At 35.2% G+C, this 21,673-nt stretch overlaps 1 protein-coding gene across 1 annotated transcript in view; it reads right to left on the minus strand.

Moving 5' to 3' along the window:
- FBXL17 (F-box and leucine-rich repeat protein 17) overlaps nt 1–21,673 on the minus strand; it is a gene marked incomplete at its 5' end in the record, with an annotated part of 274,656 nt that overhangs the window by 187,942 nt on the left and 65,041 nt on the right. Inside the window, 2 exons of the mRNA XM_010563602.1 lie at nt 4,276–4,406; nt 13,156–13,263. Of these exons, the coding sequence (XP_010561904.1) occupies nt 4,276–4,406; nt 13,156–13,263 (239 nt within the window). The remainder of the gene's footprint in view (nt 1–4,275; nt 4,407–13,155; nt 13,264–21,673) is intronic.

The raw sequence follows: 21,673 nt of genomic DNA on the forward strand, positions 1-21,673 counted from the left end.
TGAAAGCACTACAGAAGGACAGCAGTTTTCTCAGAACTGGTATAATTAAACCAAATCCAGGTTTCCCATCTGTGTTGAAAGCTCAGGGAGATGCACATAACGCTTATCTTCCCCCACATCACTAATCAGTAGTCTGATGGAGGTAAATGATACCACTACAAGGTCATCAACCAACACTACTTGCTGTTTTACTGTGCCATGCAGACCCTGCATATCTACGTCCAAGTCACAGCCATAGCTTACTCTCAACAACCTCCAGATGCTCTGCAAATCTCAGCACCTGCTAACAAAGTCACCTACAATCAGTGTGAGATAAATTATGTGAAAAAATATAGCTCTCCTGAGATATTATTAGAAGAACACTTGGCACCACCTACAGAGGAAGGACCAAAGTTCTTGAATGGTTGGGAAATTATTGTCCTGTGACTGCAAAACCAATCATTAATTTTGTTATGCCGCTGGAACCTTACCCCCACTGACCAGCAGTGCTATGGCACCAAAAAAATCTCACTGTAGCTCTAGATAAAGTTCCTTACCTTATCTGCACTATTCCCTGCACCACGATGTTCATTAAAAGAACCATAGATGCGACAGGGACTGGCAAACATCCTCTATACAATTATTACTATGGGAGTGTTTTCAGTAAGAAGGATAACTTAAGCAAGCAGAAATACTTTAAAGACTTCACAGTCACTGCATGGCTTTTAAATGTCTATCTCTAGGCACCTTATGTAACACATAAGTTGAAATGAATTGCGACTCAAAGTCCACAGAGATAAAGTTCACATAAAAATGTTAGATTAACTGCTGCTTGCTCCTTGATCATTTACGGATACAATACATAGCAGCTTCCTCAAACTATTAGAAAAATCACAGATCCCTGAAAGCTTTGCCAATTTGTCATACTACATTTTCCTGAATCCCCCATGAGGTTTATTTCTAGATGTCACTATTTTTAGTATATCAACTGGAATTCAAAAGAACAAATGCAGTGACCATTAAGACAACTTTAAGGTGATAAGGTTATTTAAATCAAGCCTCAGGGTATATTATTCACATCACCATTTATAGAGAACTCACTTTTACTCCCTTCCAACTGCAAAGACCTGAGATAATCTACTCATGATGCATACCAAAAAAATTTGCAGCTTTAGTTTTGTTCATATTTGAAAGTAGTATTAGGACTGTTTCTATAACATATTTAATTAACATGATAAATAGTATATGAAGCTTTTGAGGGAGCTGTAACACAGAAGAAATCATTCTGTTAGATTAACGGGTCTTTTTTGATCTTAACTCTCAACTTTTAGAGACCTTTTTACAAGTCATTATAAGAGAACTATTTTTTCTTTCATTTTAAAACTGATGTCAAGAGAATCTTAGCTGAACATACTGAATATATTTTCTGCTTTAGGTAAAAATAAATTATTTTTTTACTGCCGTACATAAGCCTCTTAGATAGGTACTTTCAAAAACAAAAATAGCTTTAATCAAAACAGAGAAATAATAGTTCTTGTTAATTCTTGCATGTGCAAAAGAATTGCAGCACCAAAAATGTTAGCAAGCGCCTGCCATGCAGAGATCTTGCACTTCCTAAGTTTCAGTTCCTTTCAGTTACTTAGCAAGAAATGTGATGGTCACAGCATTAGATCTAACACTGTCAGAAGCAAGAGAGCACTATAAATGTTCTGGGGCCACAGCCTTGCTTATGGAATTTATATGGATTTTTGGAAACAATAAAGAAATCTAAAATAAAGTTTTAAAACCAGTGATTTACTTCTGCTGTAAAACCTACTAATAATCAACTACCTTTAAGAGATAATTCTCAGATATATCTTCAAGCTATACCAGTATTTTTGAGAACTTTCTAGTTTTCTTTCACCTTTGGTTCTGCAGAAAGGAATGGAGGAAAACAGTTTTCCAAGGCTTTAAAGAAAAGAAAAAAAAAACCTCAGTAATTCCAGAAAGAACAAAAAAGTGGTTTAAGTCTGAAAAAATCTGGAATAGAAGCCCTATGTAGTTGGATCTCACAAGTAAGCAGGCTTGTTAATGGGTATGAGAGGTGAAGTGGTGGACCTGATCTCCCTATTTTAAAACTAAGTCAGGTAAAACATTAGACTGCTACTATTTCATTTATGCTGGAAACAATGATAAACAAAAGGTTTACTCAAAGGTATCAAGATGCAGAATCTCCTCTGACATCCCCTCTGACTAGAAGCCATCAAATGGCATCAAATAAAAACCAAAAAAAATAAAGCTCATCTTGCCTTAAATCATTAATGAACTAATATAGTTAGCTTAAATTAACTTGGGATTTTACCCAAAGTAAGCACCTGAACAGTCCTGTGAAATTCTGAAGGATCACTCATATCCTCAAAGTGAATATGCTCCTAATACTCTGCTGAACTGGTGTCTACATTGATTGCAGCCCAGTGGTTGCATCATGTTCCTTCTATGTAATTTTCAGCAATTCTTAATTCAGCGTTTTGGAGGAGTAAGGGAAATGACTTTATTCAGTTAAGACTAGTAATTGAAGCTTCATCTCACTTGTAAAATAGGAAAAAATGTTAAATTGCCAAATGACTGCCTATGAATAAGATTTAAAAAAAGGCTTTAATTATTTTGTAAATTCTCTCTTTGTTTGCTTTCAGCTAGAAGCTAATTAAAATAGCTAAGCTTAAATATGTAGCCAAGTTTTAGTTATCAGTCACATGTTGAAAAAGAACTGACAGGTATGATCAGAAATAAACACAAAATGGAAAGAAGTACAGAGACAAAAGTCAATGAGCTAAAAGTTCACATACAACAGCAGGTTATCTGTCATTGCTGAAAAGGGTTTCCTTTTCTTGTTAAGCTGCATAATACAAACTACATTCAGTATGAAGTTTTAGAGTCACATGCATATAATTAAAAGATGTATTTCTTACTCTGGTAATTCTAGTAAAGTAACTTCAAGAACAGTTTGATATCAGTTTAGATCATACTTAGCAGACTGTCCTCAAAATTTTCAGGCAGAAAGGTATACCATTTCTAAGTACTTTAACTAAAACCTGAAAAGTGTTTGTCTTTTAAATTTACATTTTTCTTTTTAATATTTTTTCTGATTTATTCTAAAATTTTCCATTACAGTAGCCTTATTCTGCATATGAACAGAAAGATCTAAGGTAACTAAAAGCTTTCAAAACCAGTGAAGTTACGTTAAGAGTCTGACCTAAACCTACAAAACCAAAAAACAGTCTTAAAGGCTAAAAGGAGTTGTAGTAAAAATTCAATGGTACTTCCTATTCAACACATTTCAATTTTAGTATTTTTAGAACATTATACTTTCAAAGTCTAAGCTCATTTACAGTTTAGCACATTCTTAAAGACTTAAGAAAACCTTGAAAGAAAGTATGTTAGAAAAAATCTGCAACCATAGGGAAGAAGTACCATTGCTAAAACATATCATTCTGGTTTATGAGAAACTGTTTTAGAACGTCTCTCTGTTAAAAGTGTCTCTTTCCTTTTTCTTAAAGCACCAGTTGTAATAAACCAGTCTGTTAAAAGTAATTCAAAATGTTCTTTCCTGTGCACCCTGAGGTAGTGGCTTTGCTCAATTTTCTCATTTTAAAAGGAAACTTCCACTTTTTAAATTCTCAGTACTTTTCATTTTTCATATGATCTGCAATATAATTATACATCACCTGTATGCATTTACTTAATGTTAAAATAAATTACTTGATCAAAAAGACAGAATATAGCAGGATAGGAGGTATTCTGGCCAAAAGAAAAAGCCTAAGGTAACACCCCAGTTATTCTTTCAGTATCATTCTGGAGAGCCTCCTTGCCAAAAAAATGAAGGACTTGTTGCTTTCTAAAAAAACATGAATTCCACTACTTAACCGACAAGCATTTTATTTTTCCTTATATAGTCAAAATACGCTTCATTGTTTGTATGCATATAAATGTTTCAATTCTGGCTACCTACTGAAGGAGTCATAATTGCAATTGGACATTTCAATCACACATGGTAAAGAGCACATTCTAATTAAGTCTACAGGAAACAGATTAGTGCTGCCATCTAGTTATAATTAAACTTTTCTCCACTGCAGAAATATACAAACACTCTGTAAAACACTTGTCTAGATGATTTACCCCAAACAAACAAGAACACTCAGAAAACACTGCTTGCTTTTATAGATCTCCTCCAACCCCTGAGCCATGAGGAATTATTCTCAACTAACACAACTAGTTAAATTTGCTTTACACTGGTTTTAGATGCTACAAAGAAGTTACCTGTCATTAATGATCCAGTTGAGACACAGATTGAGGGAATTAAGGTTTTTGCATCTCTTGACTATTTCCATCACCGTTTCATTGTCCAGTTCTGTGATATGACGTAGATCCAAGCTGGAAAGGTTTCTTAGCTATTGAGACAAAGATGACAGAAAGAAATAATCTGAATTTGTTCACATACATAACTGTTGTAAGAACTGTTAAACTTTTTGGAATCACATGTAATATATGCAAGCTACTCAAGAAAGATGAGATTACTATATTTTTCACAAAAAGGAAACATAACAGAGATATTCATAGAATCCAACTTTAGCAAATTTGGCACTCAGTTACTCCACAAAATCAAGACACTCTCACTCATGGCCCAATACATCTACAATAGGGGCCAAGGCCTTCCTCCTTTTAACTATATGGGGTATAAGATACCAAGGTAGCACACCAAGTCATTTAATTATATGAAAAACAGGGGAGGAAGGGGAGACAGCACATTTGTGCTTAGATTCAAATGCATATGATTGAAGACTCCAAAGTCTAAGGCTTTCAAATTAAGTAAATATTACAAACTCCCTGGAAAATACAGTATTTATACTGTAGTCTCCCCTGCACAGCCTTCAATAATAATTTGAATATTCTGACAAACAAAAGTTGGAGTCACAGAACAATACGATTAAGATTTATGCAGTGATTAAACTGATTTATTACTATTGTTAATCATTGTAATGTCCTTCAAAAGCAAACAAAACCCTCTTAACTACTTTTATGAGCTATGGATTCAGAGAAGAAAATTTTTATAGATTTCTGCAGTATCCTTAAACAACAGATCAGTTTAGTCATAATAACCCCCAAGTGCTGTTTGCTTTTTAAGCTGTCTGAAATAATCTCTGTTATGCTCTGGAAAAATAATTGCATTAGGTAATACTGACACTTTAATTAAATTTACCTTCCCTGTAAGAAAGAAAAAATAATCCTATTCAGTGGTTTAAGTCACTAAGGATTTGATTAAGTAAAGGCATACAACTGAGATCATATAATTGGCCCACTTCAGTAGTTAATTATTAAGTCAATGTATTTAAGGAAAAAAACAAAAAAAAAGGGGGGGGGTAAAAAGAAAAGGGAAAAAATAGGACTTCAAATGTAGGTAGTCTTCTACAGAAACTGGTGTTCTTGTGTTTTGTTCCAGAAGCTTTTAACATTCTCCAAACTAAAGCTGAAGATAAACCACATACTGCTTCCAAAAATTCTGCAAAACAAGCATAAAATTAAGGAACCTGACCTCTGAGAAACAACTGCAGGGTATTGTCTAGAGGAAGTAGGACAATAATATTCCTGTTATTAGGATACTACCACAGGTGTACTGTGGAGGTGCTTGTTGTAATCCCATTGAATTTCTGATAATCCTACTTGCCTATTAGGGAGAAAAGCACATAATGATTGATACTGTGTTGGTAAAATGGACAGATTTTACAAGCTCTGCCTCTCTGCATTTCATACATACTGCTCTAGCAGGAAGTTTAAAAGACATACCTTCTACACACTCAAAAAAAGCTCACAATCAATCCCTCATTTCTTCTGCATAGATTAAAAGAAGGGGAATAGCTTCATACAGCTATTGATATTAGATACTTCAGCCTTTAGACTATGTTGGCAATAACATGGCCAATGTCTATGACATAGAAAATAAACCTACTGAACAATTCAACAATGTGTATGTTCTATGACAGTAAACAAATATTTACCAGGAGACATCAAAGACATGTAGAAAATCTTCCCATTAAAAAAAAACCAAACCCCAAACCAGAATTCTTAACTAAAACATGCTTTCTTTCACAACAACAGTCTTATGAGCAGGTGACAATACTGGTGATACTTTTGTCATTATTATTACTCACAGAGTAAAAAACATAAACTTACACTAAGGATAAAACAATGCACAGAGGTAAGTGCTTCTTTAAAAAGTGTCTAACTAACATGGCTTCAAATTAGTTAAGAGGTAACAGTAGAGTACCTCACTGAGGCAATGATGAATGTAGCAGAAAAAAATTGTGATTTCCCAGGAAAAAAAAAAGACTTTTGCTTTGCATGTGTAGACTCAAAAACCAAACTGAATTCCTAGTATTCCTGTTGACCAAATCAATAGGGTTTCCAAGGTAGATTTTAACCTTTACCATCACAAGAGAATGATCATTCCCTCATTGTTTCTTTCGTTCATACTAATAATGGTCTACCACTATATTCAATATACAGTAACTCAACCATCACTTGCCTTTTTTACTGTCACATTCATTCATTTTGAACAGCCTGCCTGACACCTGACCTACTTGGTAGGTTAATTCTTTTTATCAGGCACAATGTACTCGATCCATAAAACCTCACTGTCTTAGAATTTTGAAGAAACTGCTTCAGACTGATGCAAACTCAAGAATAATTTGATCTATACAACCTCACTATTGCCATTTCAGATGAGTGAGCGATTTTCAAGAGCTGAAGTACTGGATACACATTCCTTTAATAATGGACCTTCTGTCATGATTTTGTATTAAACTGAACATGACAGGTGAAAAGAATACCCCTTTGCCTATTTAAATTTGAGGTATCAACATCTTATTACAGGTAAGAGAATTGTTATAAATGTATATGTAACCATATTTCATTAAAAAAATGGGATGGATACTTTAATGACAAATGTCCTATTTTATATTTTACCTGGAAAAGCAATTGTAAGGGGTTAATGATAGAATGCTGAATTCTTTATTAATCACTAATATTATAAAAAAAAAGGGCAAGAAAAATTACCTAAGTTTATATTCTACCTCTAACCCTCACATATAAAAGTAGTATGATATAAAAAACATTAACAAATTAGCATTTTTCCACAGGAAAAGGATATTCTGTGACTTAAATACACAATCTTAGGGCACCAGTATGAATAAAGTTTTTCCTTTTTTTTTTTTTTTTTTTTTCAATCAAAAACAATTTTCTTCATGCAGCAATACCATTTTATTGAGCAATTTCAGGGCCATTCTTCTACAGATATTCACACTTTTCTTCAACTCTTACTTTTATAGCTCTACAAAGAATGTTTAGCATGAGCAGAATTTAAACTTTGAACTCAGCTCCAGCAGACAAAAATGTTTTAACTGAAGAAGGAATATTTAATGTGACTATAAAACAGACAACGCCAATAGCAGGCAGATGCCTTAAAAATACAAAATAGAAAATAAAAGAAATAAGAGAAAGCAAGAACAGTTAAAGTAATTTTCGGTGCTACATATATACACAACCTTGCTGAAATTACTGAATACTGACTCAGTATTAAAATTGTATGAGATAGTGTAATAATAGCATTTAAGTTTCAGAGAAAGTCTAGTTAGATGAATGAGATTAGAAGGGAACAGAATATGTTGGTCCCTTCCTCTCAGTCCCACTAACAGAGAATTGACAGCCTGGTATGTAAAGGTTTTGTGAAGAGATTGCCTGTTAAAATGTACTGAAAGGGAATTGTTCTACTGTGAATGACAGATGCAAAAGAACCACTTAGATTACAAAATGGTTTTGGAAAAAAGGAATTCTGAAAAACCAAGCTTCAGTTCTTTTAAAAAGATATTAAAATTAAAAAATTAAATACTATTATTTTTAAGAAATTACCTACTACCTTTGGATCTCAAATATTTTGAATTATGATAAAATAATTTTTGTTTAATAATTTTGTTGACTGGTTTAAATGAAATCTTATGGAAGTTGATGTATTTAAAGATTCAGAGATTATCATACTATTTGTGCGCCTGAATGTTATGCAGTTTGTAAGACTTCTGTCTTGATTATTGGAACTTGTAATATTAAAATATGTGCAACCCTAATCAAGAAGAGAGAGCATTTGAAAACTATCATAACCAAAAGAGAGAGAGAGAGAATATGCCTGTTTTGAGACTGCTGAAGTTTAGGATAAATTTTGTATACTTTAGTTGACAAAAAATTACTATTACCATTGGGATCACAGGTAATTTTTCAGTGTGGGTGTATCAACTCCTGTGAATATTTAGCTGTTACTGTAGGGGACTACTAATATATTATAATATTATGATAATATAATATTATTTTTTGGTTGGTTGGGTTTTTTTGTTCCCCCTACGCTTCCACAATTCCTGTAGAGATACGCTTCCTTAAAAATCATAGAATAGAATGGAATCATAGAAACATTTAAGTTGGAAAAGACCTTTAAGATCGAGTCCAACCATAAACCTAACACTGCCAAGTCCACCACTAAACAATTCACATAAGATCAATCCTCTTCAGAACTAAAGCCAAATTATTTCTGAAGGAAAGTGTTCATAAGGTCTTAATGAGCTTTAAATTCACATCTTTCACTAATTAAGCTTAATTTTCTTGAAACTCTCTGCATATACATGCCTTCAGGGAATAAACTGCTCTCTGATTTAAGCCCCCAAAAGCAAATGTACGATCACAGGAAATCAAAAATAGTAACCTACAAAAATTGTAAATCACATTCTTTTTATTATTATGTCAATAGAATCTATAAACTATTTTTTAAAAAGTCACATACAATAATTATTACTTAAGAGCTGAAGTAACTGAAATATATTATTGAGATAAACTGTGTTCCTGAAACAGTAATCATACATGGTTTCAAGAATTGGAAAATGATTGAATAGTTTAATGGAGAAAACTATTTTCCCATAGACTGATTTAATGTTCTGCACATTCACAACTTTAAATTTCATTTCTTAAAGTTCAATATTGCAGAACATTGAGCTTCCATTGCTTAAATAAGTACACGTTCAAAATCTGTGTTTTAAGCACAGAGACATAATTTGCATTACTTACAAAAAACAAGAGAAAGTTTGTTTAGAAGAGTGTAGGTATTTGTAAAAAAAACATGCCTGAGGAAAAAAGGGAGTTGAAAAATATATGTTAATTAAGGAAACAAATTTATTCAATAGATTCCTTTGTTTTGTAATGTACGACAGCAAAACACAATAGGAAAGTGGATGACATCTGTATTCAAGCTGCTACTCCTTCCAAGATGACAGATAATAATTATTTGGGGTTTGATTTTTTGCATGCATACTTTTACAAGTTATGCTACAAAAATAAATATATTGCCCTCCTTTCTAAAATTAAGACCCACTGTAGAGACCCACTTGCACATACATAAAAACTGCACATATAGTATCCATGCTACAAGACTTATTTCAAGTTTATAAACTTTAAAAGTTGCTGTTAAATTACATTATCACTGATTCATAGTTTACTCACTCTGTTATTTACTCTCAAGTACCTCCAATCAACTGTTGTTTGGGTTTTTTTTTTAAAGTTTCACACACCCACAGAGCACTGAAACCCTTTCAACCATGCAATCAGTCTTCTTTGCAATGCATTTTTTACTTCACTGCAACGTGAAAGAAACTGCAGTTGGGTACAACTATCAAATTCTTTAAAATGATGAAAAGAATCTCTTAGGAGGGACTCAGTTAACTTCATTCAACAAAATGGTCAGCTTCAGTTTGGTAAGATGTAAAAAGGTTCTCTTACACAGTCTATGGCACTACATCATTTAAAATTTCAAGTCAATCATCACAAAGAATGTCACAGAATCACTGTTCAAAAATCCTTACTTAATGACTTTTTCCTATCATTGGAAGACTAACATTTAAAAGGACCCTTTGTATGTACATACAGTACCTCTGATCTTGCCCAATAATCATTATTTACTTTAGGTGCATTTTTTGTAGTTTATAACAACTTCAAGGATAAAAGGCACTAGTGTGACAACATGGTTTTGCTCAAGAAGCAAACTTTTTTTGAACATCACTATGTTCAGTAGAAAAATAATGAAAATAAACCCTGAATGCTTCTTCTTTTTCTAAAATATACAACATTTTCACTCCATATCCCACAATTCACTATTAAAAAAGCTCTGTGGTTCAGCTGCAACATAATTCAGAATTTTCAAGTGCCAGTATTTTTAAGGAGAGCTAACATTACTAGGGGAAAAATACAGTAACAAGAAACCACTCTATTTTTATACATCCATCAGCCTCAAAGCAATTTTACAACAGAGGCCAGTGCTGTTATCTCCAGTTTGCACACAGGAAGCAGAAGGACAGAAGGGAACTAGGTCTGCACAGTCTTGTGGGACACACTCACAGGCCACATAGAACAAAGAACAGATTCCACATTCTCTAAGAACACGGGACTGGAATTATTACTAAGCACTTATGAAGTACTAGTTAAGAACTGAACACAAGAAATACACTGACCATAAGAAATACATGATGGTTAGAACAAAAAAATTATGTCACCAGCAGATGAGTTCTGGAAAAAGACAGATGCAGCAGTTAAATATCATGTTACTACTCCCCAGTTATTTGTTTTAACTCCCTGCTGAAGCTTATTTCCTCAAAAGAACTGTAGAAATGGAACATGTGTCTGTGCTAGCTGCTTCAGTGCAATTCAGAGTTTTAGTTAAAATTGCCTGCTGTACTATGAGGAAGTAACACCTGCCAGAGGAGCCAGGTGGAAACACTACTGAAGTCATTGCAGCAAGATTAATCAGGTATCACTTGTCAATAGCTTCAGAGTAAAAAAGCCTGAAGTCCAATACAGTTTCCCAGTCACTGTATGACTGGGAAAATCTTTTACTCGCTCTTTTTCCCCTCAATATATACGGCATCATCCCACCTGCCTATATTACATGCATGTATACCTCAGCTTAAAGTAGCAATAAATGTAAAAAAAAAACCTTGTTATTGCACACAGGAAGTCACTCATATATGAAAGAATACTTAGCAAACCTTACAGAAGACATCATATCAGAGAATCATAGAATAGTTTGGGTTGGAAGGGACCTTTAAAGATATCTAGTCCAGTCCCCCCGCCACGAGCAGGGACATCTTCAACTAATCAGGTTGCTCAGAGCTGCATCCAACCTCACCTTCAACGCTTCCAGGGATAGGGCATACACAGCCTCTCTGGGCAACCTGTTCCAGTGCTTCACCACCCTCCTCATAAAAAACTTCTTCCTCATATCTAGTCTGAAACTATCCTCTTTCAGTTTAGAACCACTACCCCTTGTCCTATTGCTACAGGCCCTACTGAAAAGTCTGTCCCCATCTTTCTTATAAGCCCCCTTTCAGTATTGAAAGGATACAATAAGGTCTCCGCAGAGCCTTCTCTTCTCCAGGCTAAACAACCCCTAATGTTCAGTGTTATCACATCACTGTCTCTGCAGTATTAATAGCCTACAGAAAGTTTTTATAGATGGAGGGGAGGAAACTGGAATGCCCAAGTCTCAAGTCCCAACAAAAAGCACATGCACCAATTACTTATCCCATATGACTTTTTTCAAGTTTGTGACAAAGCAACCTCCTAGATATTTTCTGAAGGACTATGTACAACAGCGTCACTCCTATGTAAATCAGGATTTCTAATAATTTATTATTATTAAACCATATGAAAATCAGAACTAAATGTTAATAAGAAAATTCAAGATCTTGACTTTTCTTTAATCGAATAAAGGGGATTATAAAGTCACTTGGTTGAAGGATAAGACATCTATTAAATACTCAGTTAATCTAGGCCAGAATAATGCAGTAACCAAAGCATGCACCTGAAAAGCGATCTGTGTGGGAGTTTCCCACAAAGCCTTGGACTACATAACCTGCCCTATATCAGACTTCTAAATTATACACCTCCTATATTTATACTGTGTATATAAATATAACCTATAGTTATACATATATAGTTTTCATAGGACATGAAAATTATTGTATTATTTCTCTCTCCTGCAGGTATATGCCCCTTTTATACATCACTTCAATACACACAGAGCCCTTTCCAAATTGCATCCTTTGAGGTGCTATAACTTTAGCATGCAAATTAATTTCTCTGGCTTATTTCTTTTTGCATGTGTTCCAAAATGTATTCAATTCTTCTGTATCTTCAGCTACTGAGCTGCCCTAAACTGATGAAAATATTTTACAGAAAACCTGAATGGTTCTGTACAACAAGAGGACTGCACAGTTCCATCAAAAAAATTGTATTTTCTTAAGGCACGTTCTGTTTTCATTAAATATGCTCTCCACTTGCTACTTCAAGATCTCTTTAGCCATTTTCATGTTTACCAGAAATTTTCATATTCAATACCCATTTCTACAGTCATCTTTACCAGTTATAATATGTTCCATTTTCCCATTTGAACTTTTTTTTTAAGTTCTTAGCTATAAATACTAATTTACCTATTCCAGATACAAGTTTCCTGTGTTCTTCCTTATGTCTGCATGATCCCTGAATATACTTGCAGTTACAAATTTTAATTAATATGCTGTTTGTCCACCTCAACCAAGTCAATTCGTTTTATTGAATTCTTCCATTATTTTCTACAGGTTCACTCAAGTTAGTTCACCCACACATCACTCCTCTTACATAAAAGAAAAACAATAGGAAGTAAAAGCTATCTGTCACACTATCTGTGTTAAAATACAAAGAGAGATATATACAAAATGTATGTGCATAGGGGATATACTGTTGCAGTAAGGGGTCTGTCTAAATCTCTTGCACTAAGAACTTTGCAATTCCAATTACGAAGTTTTGTTTTGTTTGCAATGGAATCTGGTATAACTAGGCATTTTAAAGATATTTCTGAGAAAAAGTATCATCCCTTAAATATAGTTTTGCTACAGTGTTTTAACACAGGGAAATCTGAATGCATCTGCTCAAATAATATAAAGTTCATTGATCCTGAAATGTTTCTATCCATGACAGTATTATTCATCATATCTATAAACTTATACTGGCTGATACCTATGGCTTGGCAATAGTCAAACACACTAATGACCAGCTAAAAGTAGTTACAATACTTACTTTGGTGAGGTGAATGACTCCTTTTGATGTAACAGAGCAGCCCATAAAACCAACATATTGCAGCTCAGGACAATGTTCAGCAAAAGCCCTCACTGACCGATCTGTCACCTGCAGAAAAAGATATACAGGTAATAGTTGAATAGGTGATATGAGCACATACTTAATACAGTCTAAAAAGTTTCTCTGTAACATTGGCAAGCTTATTAATACTTTTATTATTATTATTATTATCACTAATATTATTTATTGCAAGATTTTGAGAGAAAACATCAGGTACCCACACACCTCTACACATATGCATGAAAAGGAAGGAAAAAGATCATCTTTGGCAAAGGGGGATCATCCTCTTGGAGGAGGAGAAGAAATGGAAGAAAAGAGAGAACAATGGCCACAAATTCAAATAGTACTGTCATCCTGTTTATCTGCAAATAACCCAAGAAACCATTCTACCCACTATTCCCATAAACTATATACAGACATGAAAATACTAACAAATTTATGTTATTGCCATCCTGCAGACGCATGCTATACCCATCATTAACTGCAGAGAATTTGAATTGTGTGATATCTTAAGTTTATATTCCTTTTCTAAGCATTTTTACTAAAACAAAGCAATGGATGATTTTAACTTAAAGATAATATTACATCTGTTTCCCACATCAGACTTGTATCTCATGGTAATATACCATTCTGTCAGTTATCAGTTGAATGGAGATGTTACTTAGTTTATTATTGTGATTTATTTCTATAACTATTTTTTCTTTAGAATTAAGTTTTTCTAATAAAATTTCATAATTACATAATTACAAAACACAATCCATTGCATAAATGTAATGCTTTGTAGGTAGACTATTTAAAAAGGACAACCTCTTGTGAACTTTGTGAAGAATATAATATTGACGTGGGTACACTTAAGACACCTGCATATCTTCCTTTACACAAGTTTTTGGGGTTTTTCCTGATAAGTATATATTCCCAATGCAAGTGACAGCAATGCAAAACTCTGTATTGATTTGGGGATAAAATCTGTATTTTCCAGCCAAACTGCTCAGGAATGTGTCTCTAAGTCTGGAATCATAAATTCTGAATGCCAAGGACATCCTAGGTTTATAAGAATGTCTTGTTGTTACCACAGAACTCAGAAGCAAAACAAGTTTTGAAATATCTAGTCCACAGCTGAGTCTCAGGTGAATACATACGTAGGAACTTTATTCCTGATGTGCTATGGATCATCTTTATCCACAGTTCCAACATGCCTAACATGTCACTTAACTGCACACTGGCAGCATATGGCGATCTTGGTGAAGACTCTGGCAAAATTATTTTTGAAAAGATAACCCAGAGATAAGGGAGGCCAACAAGATTATAGGTACACCAACACATATCAGCTGTATCGGTTTGGGGTTACTGAATATGGTTATAGGTCTAATGCAGCTTTCTCAAAGCAAGAATTTCTCAGTGAGCAAAAATTTTTATTGTTGCACATCTGCCAAATAAAAGGCAAGCCTTTTGGGATTCTGTATGTAGAAGCCAATGAATCTGAAAACAGGCCAAAAGGAAGGGAAAGAGGGTCAGCTAACAGACTCAATCACAAATTGCGTAGGGATCATGTTGTATCTGCACAGATGCATCTCTTGGGTCTGCCTACTTGAACAAAAAAATCCAGGGTAGTAAGAAATTTCATCTTTGATTTTGATTTGACATGATCTTATATTTTTATTATTGCACATTCATCTCAGCTGAGGACAGCCACACCAACTATTTGGGAATTTTAAGATATTAACTATTAAAAACCTTTGACAAATACTATCAGACGTCAAAGCCTGAAGGATTTGAACTATTTAGCATTCTACCAGCACCACAGTAGGGGAAAAAAAGAAGTTTATCTCTTCTGTAGAAGACCAACTAAACCCTCTGTTTCACCTAACAATCTAAGAAAAGGACCCTGATACAATCTCACCCTCCTCTCTCTACAGAGGATTAGAGTATGATTCCCTGTGGCAGACAGGTTTGCCCTAGCTAGCAAGAAAATATGGTAATGAAAAATCAATAGCATAAATCCAAACATCACAAATTCATTACAGAGCTTAAAACTTTAAAATACAAATAATTTCTTACATATAGCTGACATTTGGGTGCATGAAGACTTTAAAAAGTATGATGCTTTCAATGCAAATAATAAAACTACCTTAAAATATATTCTGTTCCTACTACGGAATTTTCTGCATTCTGAACAAAACTTGTGAAAAAACAGTTTTGCTAAAAGTTAGTAACAGTAGATTATGACAATATATATGAAATCACTTCTAGATTAGCAGTGGACCTTTTCAGTGCTCATTAGATATGCAGCATCTATCTAGTCAGAAAAAGATTCTTCATTACCTCTGTATGCCATGCAAGCCTCATGATTTTCCAGGTAATGTGTCAAAAGTAGCGTGACATTACCTGAATATGCTTTACAATTACTGTGACAGAAATCACCACATTAGACAAGGATTTTGCTACTGCAAACTGTGGGATAATTAGAAAAATAGACACATAGTGAACAAGAGACACAATGGGGCTGTTCAATCTGAGCCAGAGGTACCTGCAAGCAGCAGGCCTCAAGGATGCAGCGAAGGCTAACTGTTGTTACAAAGTTTGATGAAACAAGCACAAAAAGCTAAACAAGATGGGCCTACGTGACCGAAAGTAGGACACCTGGCAAAACAAAGACAGGAGGAATCGTTCGCGTGATCAGAAGACCTTATCCAATCGAACTATTGCTTTAGGCGCGTGAACAGCACATGTTAACCAATCAGTAGATGGCTTGCGCATGGCTATGGTATATAACCAAGTGTTACACAGCAAATAAATGGAGAAATCGCTTGATCCACAGTATCTGTGTTGGTCCGTTTCTCCCCAGGGCGAGACCCTGGCGATGCGTCGTTTCTCCTAGATTGTCGCGACGGGAAAGCGGCACAAACAGCCATTTCTGTTCTTGAATTTTGACTTATGAATAAAATAGCAGTGCATTGAACTTGTTGCTGTCTTTAAGTTCAGTTCAGTAACAGATCCACTCCTTTGCTGTCAGCCAACAAAAATCCACCACCTGCAGAAGCTGACTTCAAGTTTTATTGGGAAACATTGTAAAAATTTTCTCAATCAGCACTGTAATCTCATAGTCAGCATTCTTTGCTATACCAGTGTCTAGGACTATATTACTTCTTTTTCAGACCCTATGTCATTTACAGCAATTGATATTTTAATAACATGATTCCCAACCAGACAGCCTGTAATGAGGGCCACTTGATATTCTGTTTGGTTAGCTATTCTCAACATATGACCACACTCTCCTGTGATTGTATTAGTTAGGAAGGAATATATACATATATATTTCTATATATACATATACACACACACACACTTGCAATTTCACAAGAATGGCTTCTCGTAAAATGAATACAAGATAACTATGTATAGAAACATCAGATCAAACCACCTGTAAACTAAATATCTGATGAATGGGTAAAAAATAAAATTTATATAAGATATTTTTGTCTCCTTTTTGCATGGGTGGGGGAGGAGGAAGAGGAGGAGGAGGAGGAGTTTGGAATTTATTTATAAACATATATGTAGCATTATACTCAAATACAATCACCCAGTTTTCAATTAGAATAATTGATAATTGAATTCTATCTGTCCTTATTTACATACAGCTCAAAAAACATAATAAAACAAGGTTTGTATGCAGAAGTATTATTTTTCATTAGACCTATTTGTATAAGGTAGAAAAAAAGTAGGGAAATTTCAGACAGATCTGAAAGAGAAGTAACAAAGCTAAATTTAAAGCTCAAGTAAGTTTCTGAGACTGTAAACAACTATTCTCCTGCTTAATTAGACTTTCTTCTATTTTACCATCTGCAGTGTCTAGCACAGATGGCTTGTATACATACTTGAACTTTTGTATTTAAACTCAAACATGCAGGCCAGCTTACTATTTCTACTACAAGTAGATGCCAGAAAAGTAACCTCTTTTATTGTAGGAATGTATTTTATGCTCCCAAGAGATGTCCTGTTCTGCAGAATGAACGAAAGATAAGTGACTGATGAAAAAAATGCATGGAAAATTAGCAATGGCATGTATGCAATGATTATGCAATCTTAACACTGTCTCTTCGTAATGCAATATGTATGTCACATTTTCCTCCAAGGCCTCTTCACCACTCAGGAGATGAAACAGGGGCATGACATGTGTATTATAAATATGGGTTCTGCAAACTAACAAATATTTTAGAGTATAAACAACTGACATTCAGACATACTATACAAATAGATGAGACTAGCATAATCTAAAAACAGATTACCATAGAAAAATATACCACAGTTCTACAGAAATGACCCTTGTCAACAAAGATACATAAATTCACACCCAACTATTTTATAGATCACAGTACTGTTCTTCCAAGAATCTTTAATAATTGGATTGTCTAGTCGACCTTCACTGACTTTCATTCATCCTGAATTGCTTGACGTTAGTCTTGCTTTGAAAAAGTAATACAGGATGATGACGACAGATTTATAAGTTATGCACTAAAGCATTGTGAATGGGAAATACGCTGGTCTGGAACTAATGGCACAGATTTTGCTCCTATTAAAAAGATCTATGATAAGTGAGATATGGTTTAATCATTTTCTTTTTATGTATTACAGCCTCTTATATATGAATTCCAGCTCTGCATTGTTTTACAGAAATTAAATATTTTGACTATTCTGAATTAGATTCTATAAGTATTAGTTTATTTTACATTCTATACAGTAATTGAATGAGCAAAAAGGAACAGCTCTGAAGCAAAGATGATAATTCAAAAAGAAAGTTTGAGGTGCAACAATACAAGCCATAAATTCCAACTAAAAAGCCTCACAATTAATAAAAACTTACAGAAGCTTGAAAAGAAATAAAGGAAAAAGAGACAGGAACATAAATAGTAACTGACACAGGACAAACACCATGTTCTCTTACTTAAAAAGGTGCACTGCAACGTAAGTAGATTTTAATGTGCAATTTTTTCCCTGTAAAATACATAAATAAAAGTTTGCAAAATATGTAAAATATTTCTCAGAAGAAAGACACATAGCAGGATAAACTCTGCCAGAGTAAAATATGTTTCCATGTAAGTAGAGAGTCAGTCTGCCACGAATGTAACGTGTAAGTATCCACTGCGAATGTCAGCCCTAATGGTAGAAGAAACCCCCTTTCTTATCAATTCCTTACTCCACCTGTGTTTGTCAGACACCAGCTTAACCATACTTATTTTGGGGCAGCACAGGAACAAGAGAAGGGTGAGGGAAGACTTACTAAAATTCAGGTTTATGTTTGAAAAGAGACAGGTTTAAAAAAAAGCTCATCTGCTAATTCAGTCCTAAAACTTTCTTGCCTTACCTGTATTATTATATACTACAGACTAAGGCCCACTTAAAACCCACTCAGAAATCTGCTCTGCGTGAAGCATGTGGCCAGACCCTCCAACGCTGTGTTTTATATCACATACTCAAACAACATACATCCTCCCTGGTCTGTTTTCCCTGAAATCCTTGCATTCCATAACTAACCATAAGGTGCAGTTAGGCTAACCTCAGGCAAAACTTTGGTTTACTCCTTTTTACCAAAACTCCTGAAATGCATTCATTTCACAAGATACAGGCAAATCACACAGAGAGACCATTTATCCTGGACTAACTCAGCTCACCAGCTTATAGGTGAGCTCAGTTACATCCACAAGGATGCAATACATACACAAAAAAAAAAGAAAACTAAAGCAACAAGATTGCTCATATACAGAAATAGCTGTATCTACTGCAAACAAAGGCAGCCAGGCTACCACTATTCTATCAGCAGAAGAGACACTAAATATCATTAAATAAATTTTAAAAAAATAAAAATCACAGCAATGAAATAGTTTTGAGAGAAACTGCCTGACTACAGGTGTGTGTTTACATAGGTTCTTCCTGCTTAGCTTAAAATTTGCATTGCTACCTCTATACTAAAATTCTTGCCATGATGCAAGGTAAAAGTTGAATTTATTGCACTTTGTCAGAGGATGAAAATGGAAATAAAGGCTAGATGCTCAGATGATCTCTCTTTGCCACACAGAGAGAGATGACATAGTTTCTCTTTTGAATAACACTTTTAAAATTACTTTTTAACAGAGGGTCAAATAGAGATCACAATGTAACGCTAGAAGTGAAATACTAGTAAATTTTACAATATTAAACTAAAACATACACTTACAAACATTTAAGATTACATATACCTTCCTAGTCCAATGAGTGAGAAATTACAAGCAAATTGTTTTATTTTAACCAATTCTGAATTCAAATACAAATTCAATTTAATTTTTAAATTAATTTCTACAGGAGGCTGCAATACTCAAAAGTATTTACTTACAGGTTTAATCCTAAGGTTCCACCAAATATGCCAGGGCAATCATTAACATCAATTTGTATCTTTACTTTACCAATACAATTTATTAGAAATAGATTACACTATTTAATTGACCATGAATATAAAACCAACTCATTTTAAATCAAATGGGAATGTGGCACAAACTTATCTTGCAAACACACACAAATCGTCATAAAGGGCTCTTTTGCTCTCCCCTTCCCAGAAATCAAAAGGCAGAAAAGGTGAAAAATGAAGTTTATATTTAAAAGATTTATTTCAAACTCAAACTGGAAAAGACTTTCCCTATTCAATAGTAGTGATACATTGTCTGCTTTCCACAAATATCAACCTAAATGGTATTTGTCATAAAAGCTGTGACAAAGTAATTATTCTTGGCAAAGCTGGATTTAATTCATGACCCCATATTGCAATTACAGAAGACTGAAAATAAAGCACGGATAATCTGTCATCATGCTCACGTTTTCAGGACACCCAAATTTCATTAGTGAACAGAAGCAAGGCAAGGCTCATCTTAACTAACTGCCATAGGACAAACTATGTTATTTCTTCATGTTTAGTAACATATATGGATAAATGTAACTATTTGCTTAATCAGAAAAAAAATTCAACAACTTTAACTTGCTGTAAAGCTTGTCAAGCTTTAACTTGCAGTAGTAAGGGAAGATTTAAGAAGTACTGCTAATTTCTCTGAGCAACTGTTTTGGGTTTGTGTGGCGGGGTTTTGGTAGCAGGGCAGGGGCTACAGGGGTGGCTCCTGTGAGAAGCTGCTAGAAGCTTCCCTGGCTCCAAGATAGACCCACTGCTAGCCAAGACCAACCCAATCAGTGACAGTGGTAGCTGATTGCAGTGGAGGGGGGAGTGGGATGTGAGAGGAACCCCTCTGCAGACACCGAGGTCAGTGAAGGAGGGGAGGTGGTGTGCCGGAGGAGGGGATGCCCCTGCAGCCCGTGGTGAGACGGCAGGCTGTCCCCCCCAGCCCATGGAGGGGAGCGGGGGACCACATGCCCACCTGCAGCCCGGGGAGGAGCCCACACCGGAGCAGGGGGATGGATGCCTCCGAAGATGGCTGTGACTCCATGGGAAGGCCCCTGCTGGAGCAGCCTGTGCCTGAAGAAATGCAGCCCGTGGGAAAGAGTTACGTCGGAGAAGTTTGTGGAGAACTGTCTCCCATGGGAGGGACCCCATGCTGTAGCAGGGGAAGAGTGAGGAGTCCTGCCCCTGAGGAGGAAGGAGCGGCAGAGACGTGTGGTGAGCTGACCCCAACCCCATTTCCTCATCCCCCATCCCCCTGTGCCGCTTGGCAGGGGGAGGAGGTGGAGAAAATCCAGAGTGGAGTTGAACCGGGAAGGAGGGAGGGGGGGGGGGAAGGTGTTTTAAGATTTGGTTTTACTTCTCATTATCCTTGTTTATTTGATTGGTAGTAAATTAAATTGATTTTGTTTTTTCCCCCAAGTTGAGCCTGTCTTTTGCCCATGACCATGATCCCTCCCTGTCCTTGTCTCGACCCATGAGCTGACCTCATCAACTACATTCTGGTAACATCAACTACTTTAAAATACCATAAATATATAAAAAAAACGCAAACCGTTTTGCAGTATGCTCAGTCAAATACACAACTTGAGGGAATCCTAATTTTATTAGGTATCCTTTTAGAATGCATTTGGATTTAACACTTTTACCTCCTTTTTAAGAGGACTGAACAACTGGCTATAAAGAACAGTGTTCCTGTTTTATGTTGATAATAGTGCAAGTCTATACAAACTCTTCCTAATTCATCTAACATTTTTAGGTACAGAACTCTAAGTAGCTCAGTCAAGGGCAGTATGAAGTACTCCTTCCATTTCTGTGGCACACGGTTATCACTGCTTAGTCTCACTCTCTTCTTGTTACTGATGATACAGGCATCAAAACATATTAGTTCCCCTTCCTATTTTGACCTATTTTATCCCCTGAATTAATACATTCTTGTATTGGTTTTATGTGGCAAGGTTTTGGTAGCGGGGGGGGTTACAGGGGTGGCTCCTGTAAGAAGCTGCTGGAAGCTTCCCCTGTGTTCGAGAGAGAGCGAGCCCA

Source organism: Haliaeetus leucocephalus, unplaced genomic scaffold (genome assembly GCF_000737465.1).
Source record: "Haliaeetus leucocephalus isolate CR32 unplaced genomic scaffold, Haliaeetus_leucocephalus-4.0 Scaffold171, whole genome shotgun sequence".
NCBI lineage: Eukaryota > Metazoa > Chordata > Aves > Accipitriformes > Accipitridae > Haliaeetus > Haliaeetus leucocephalus.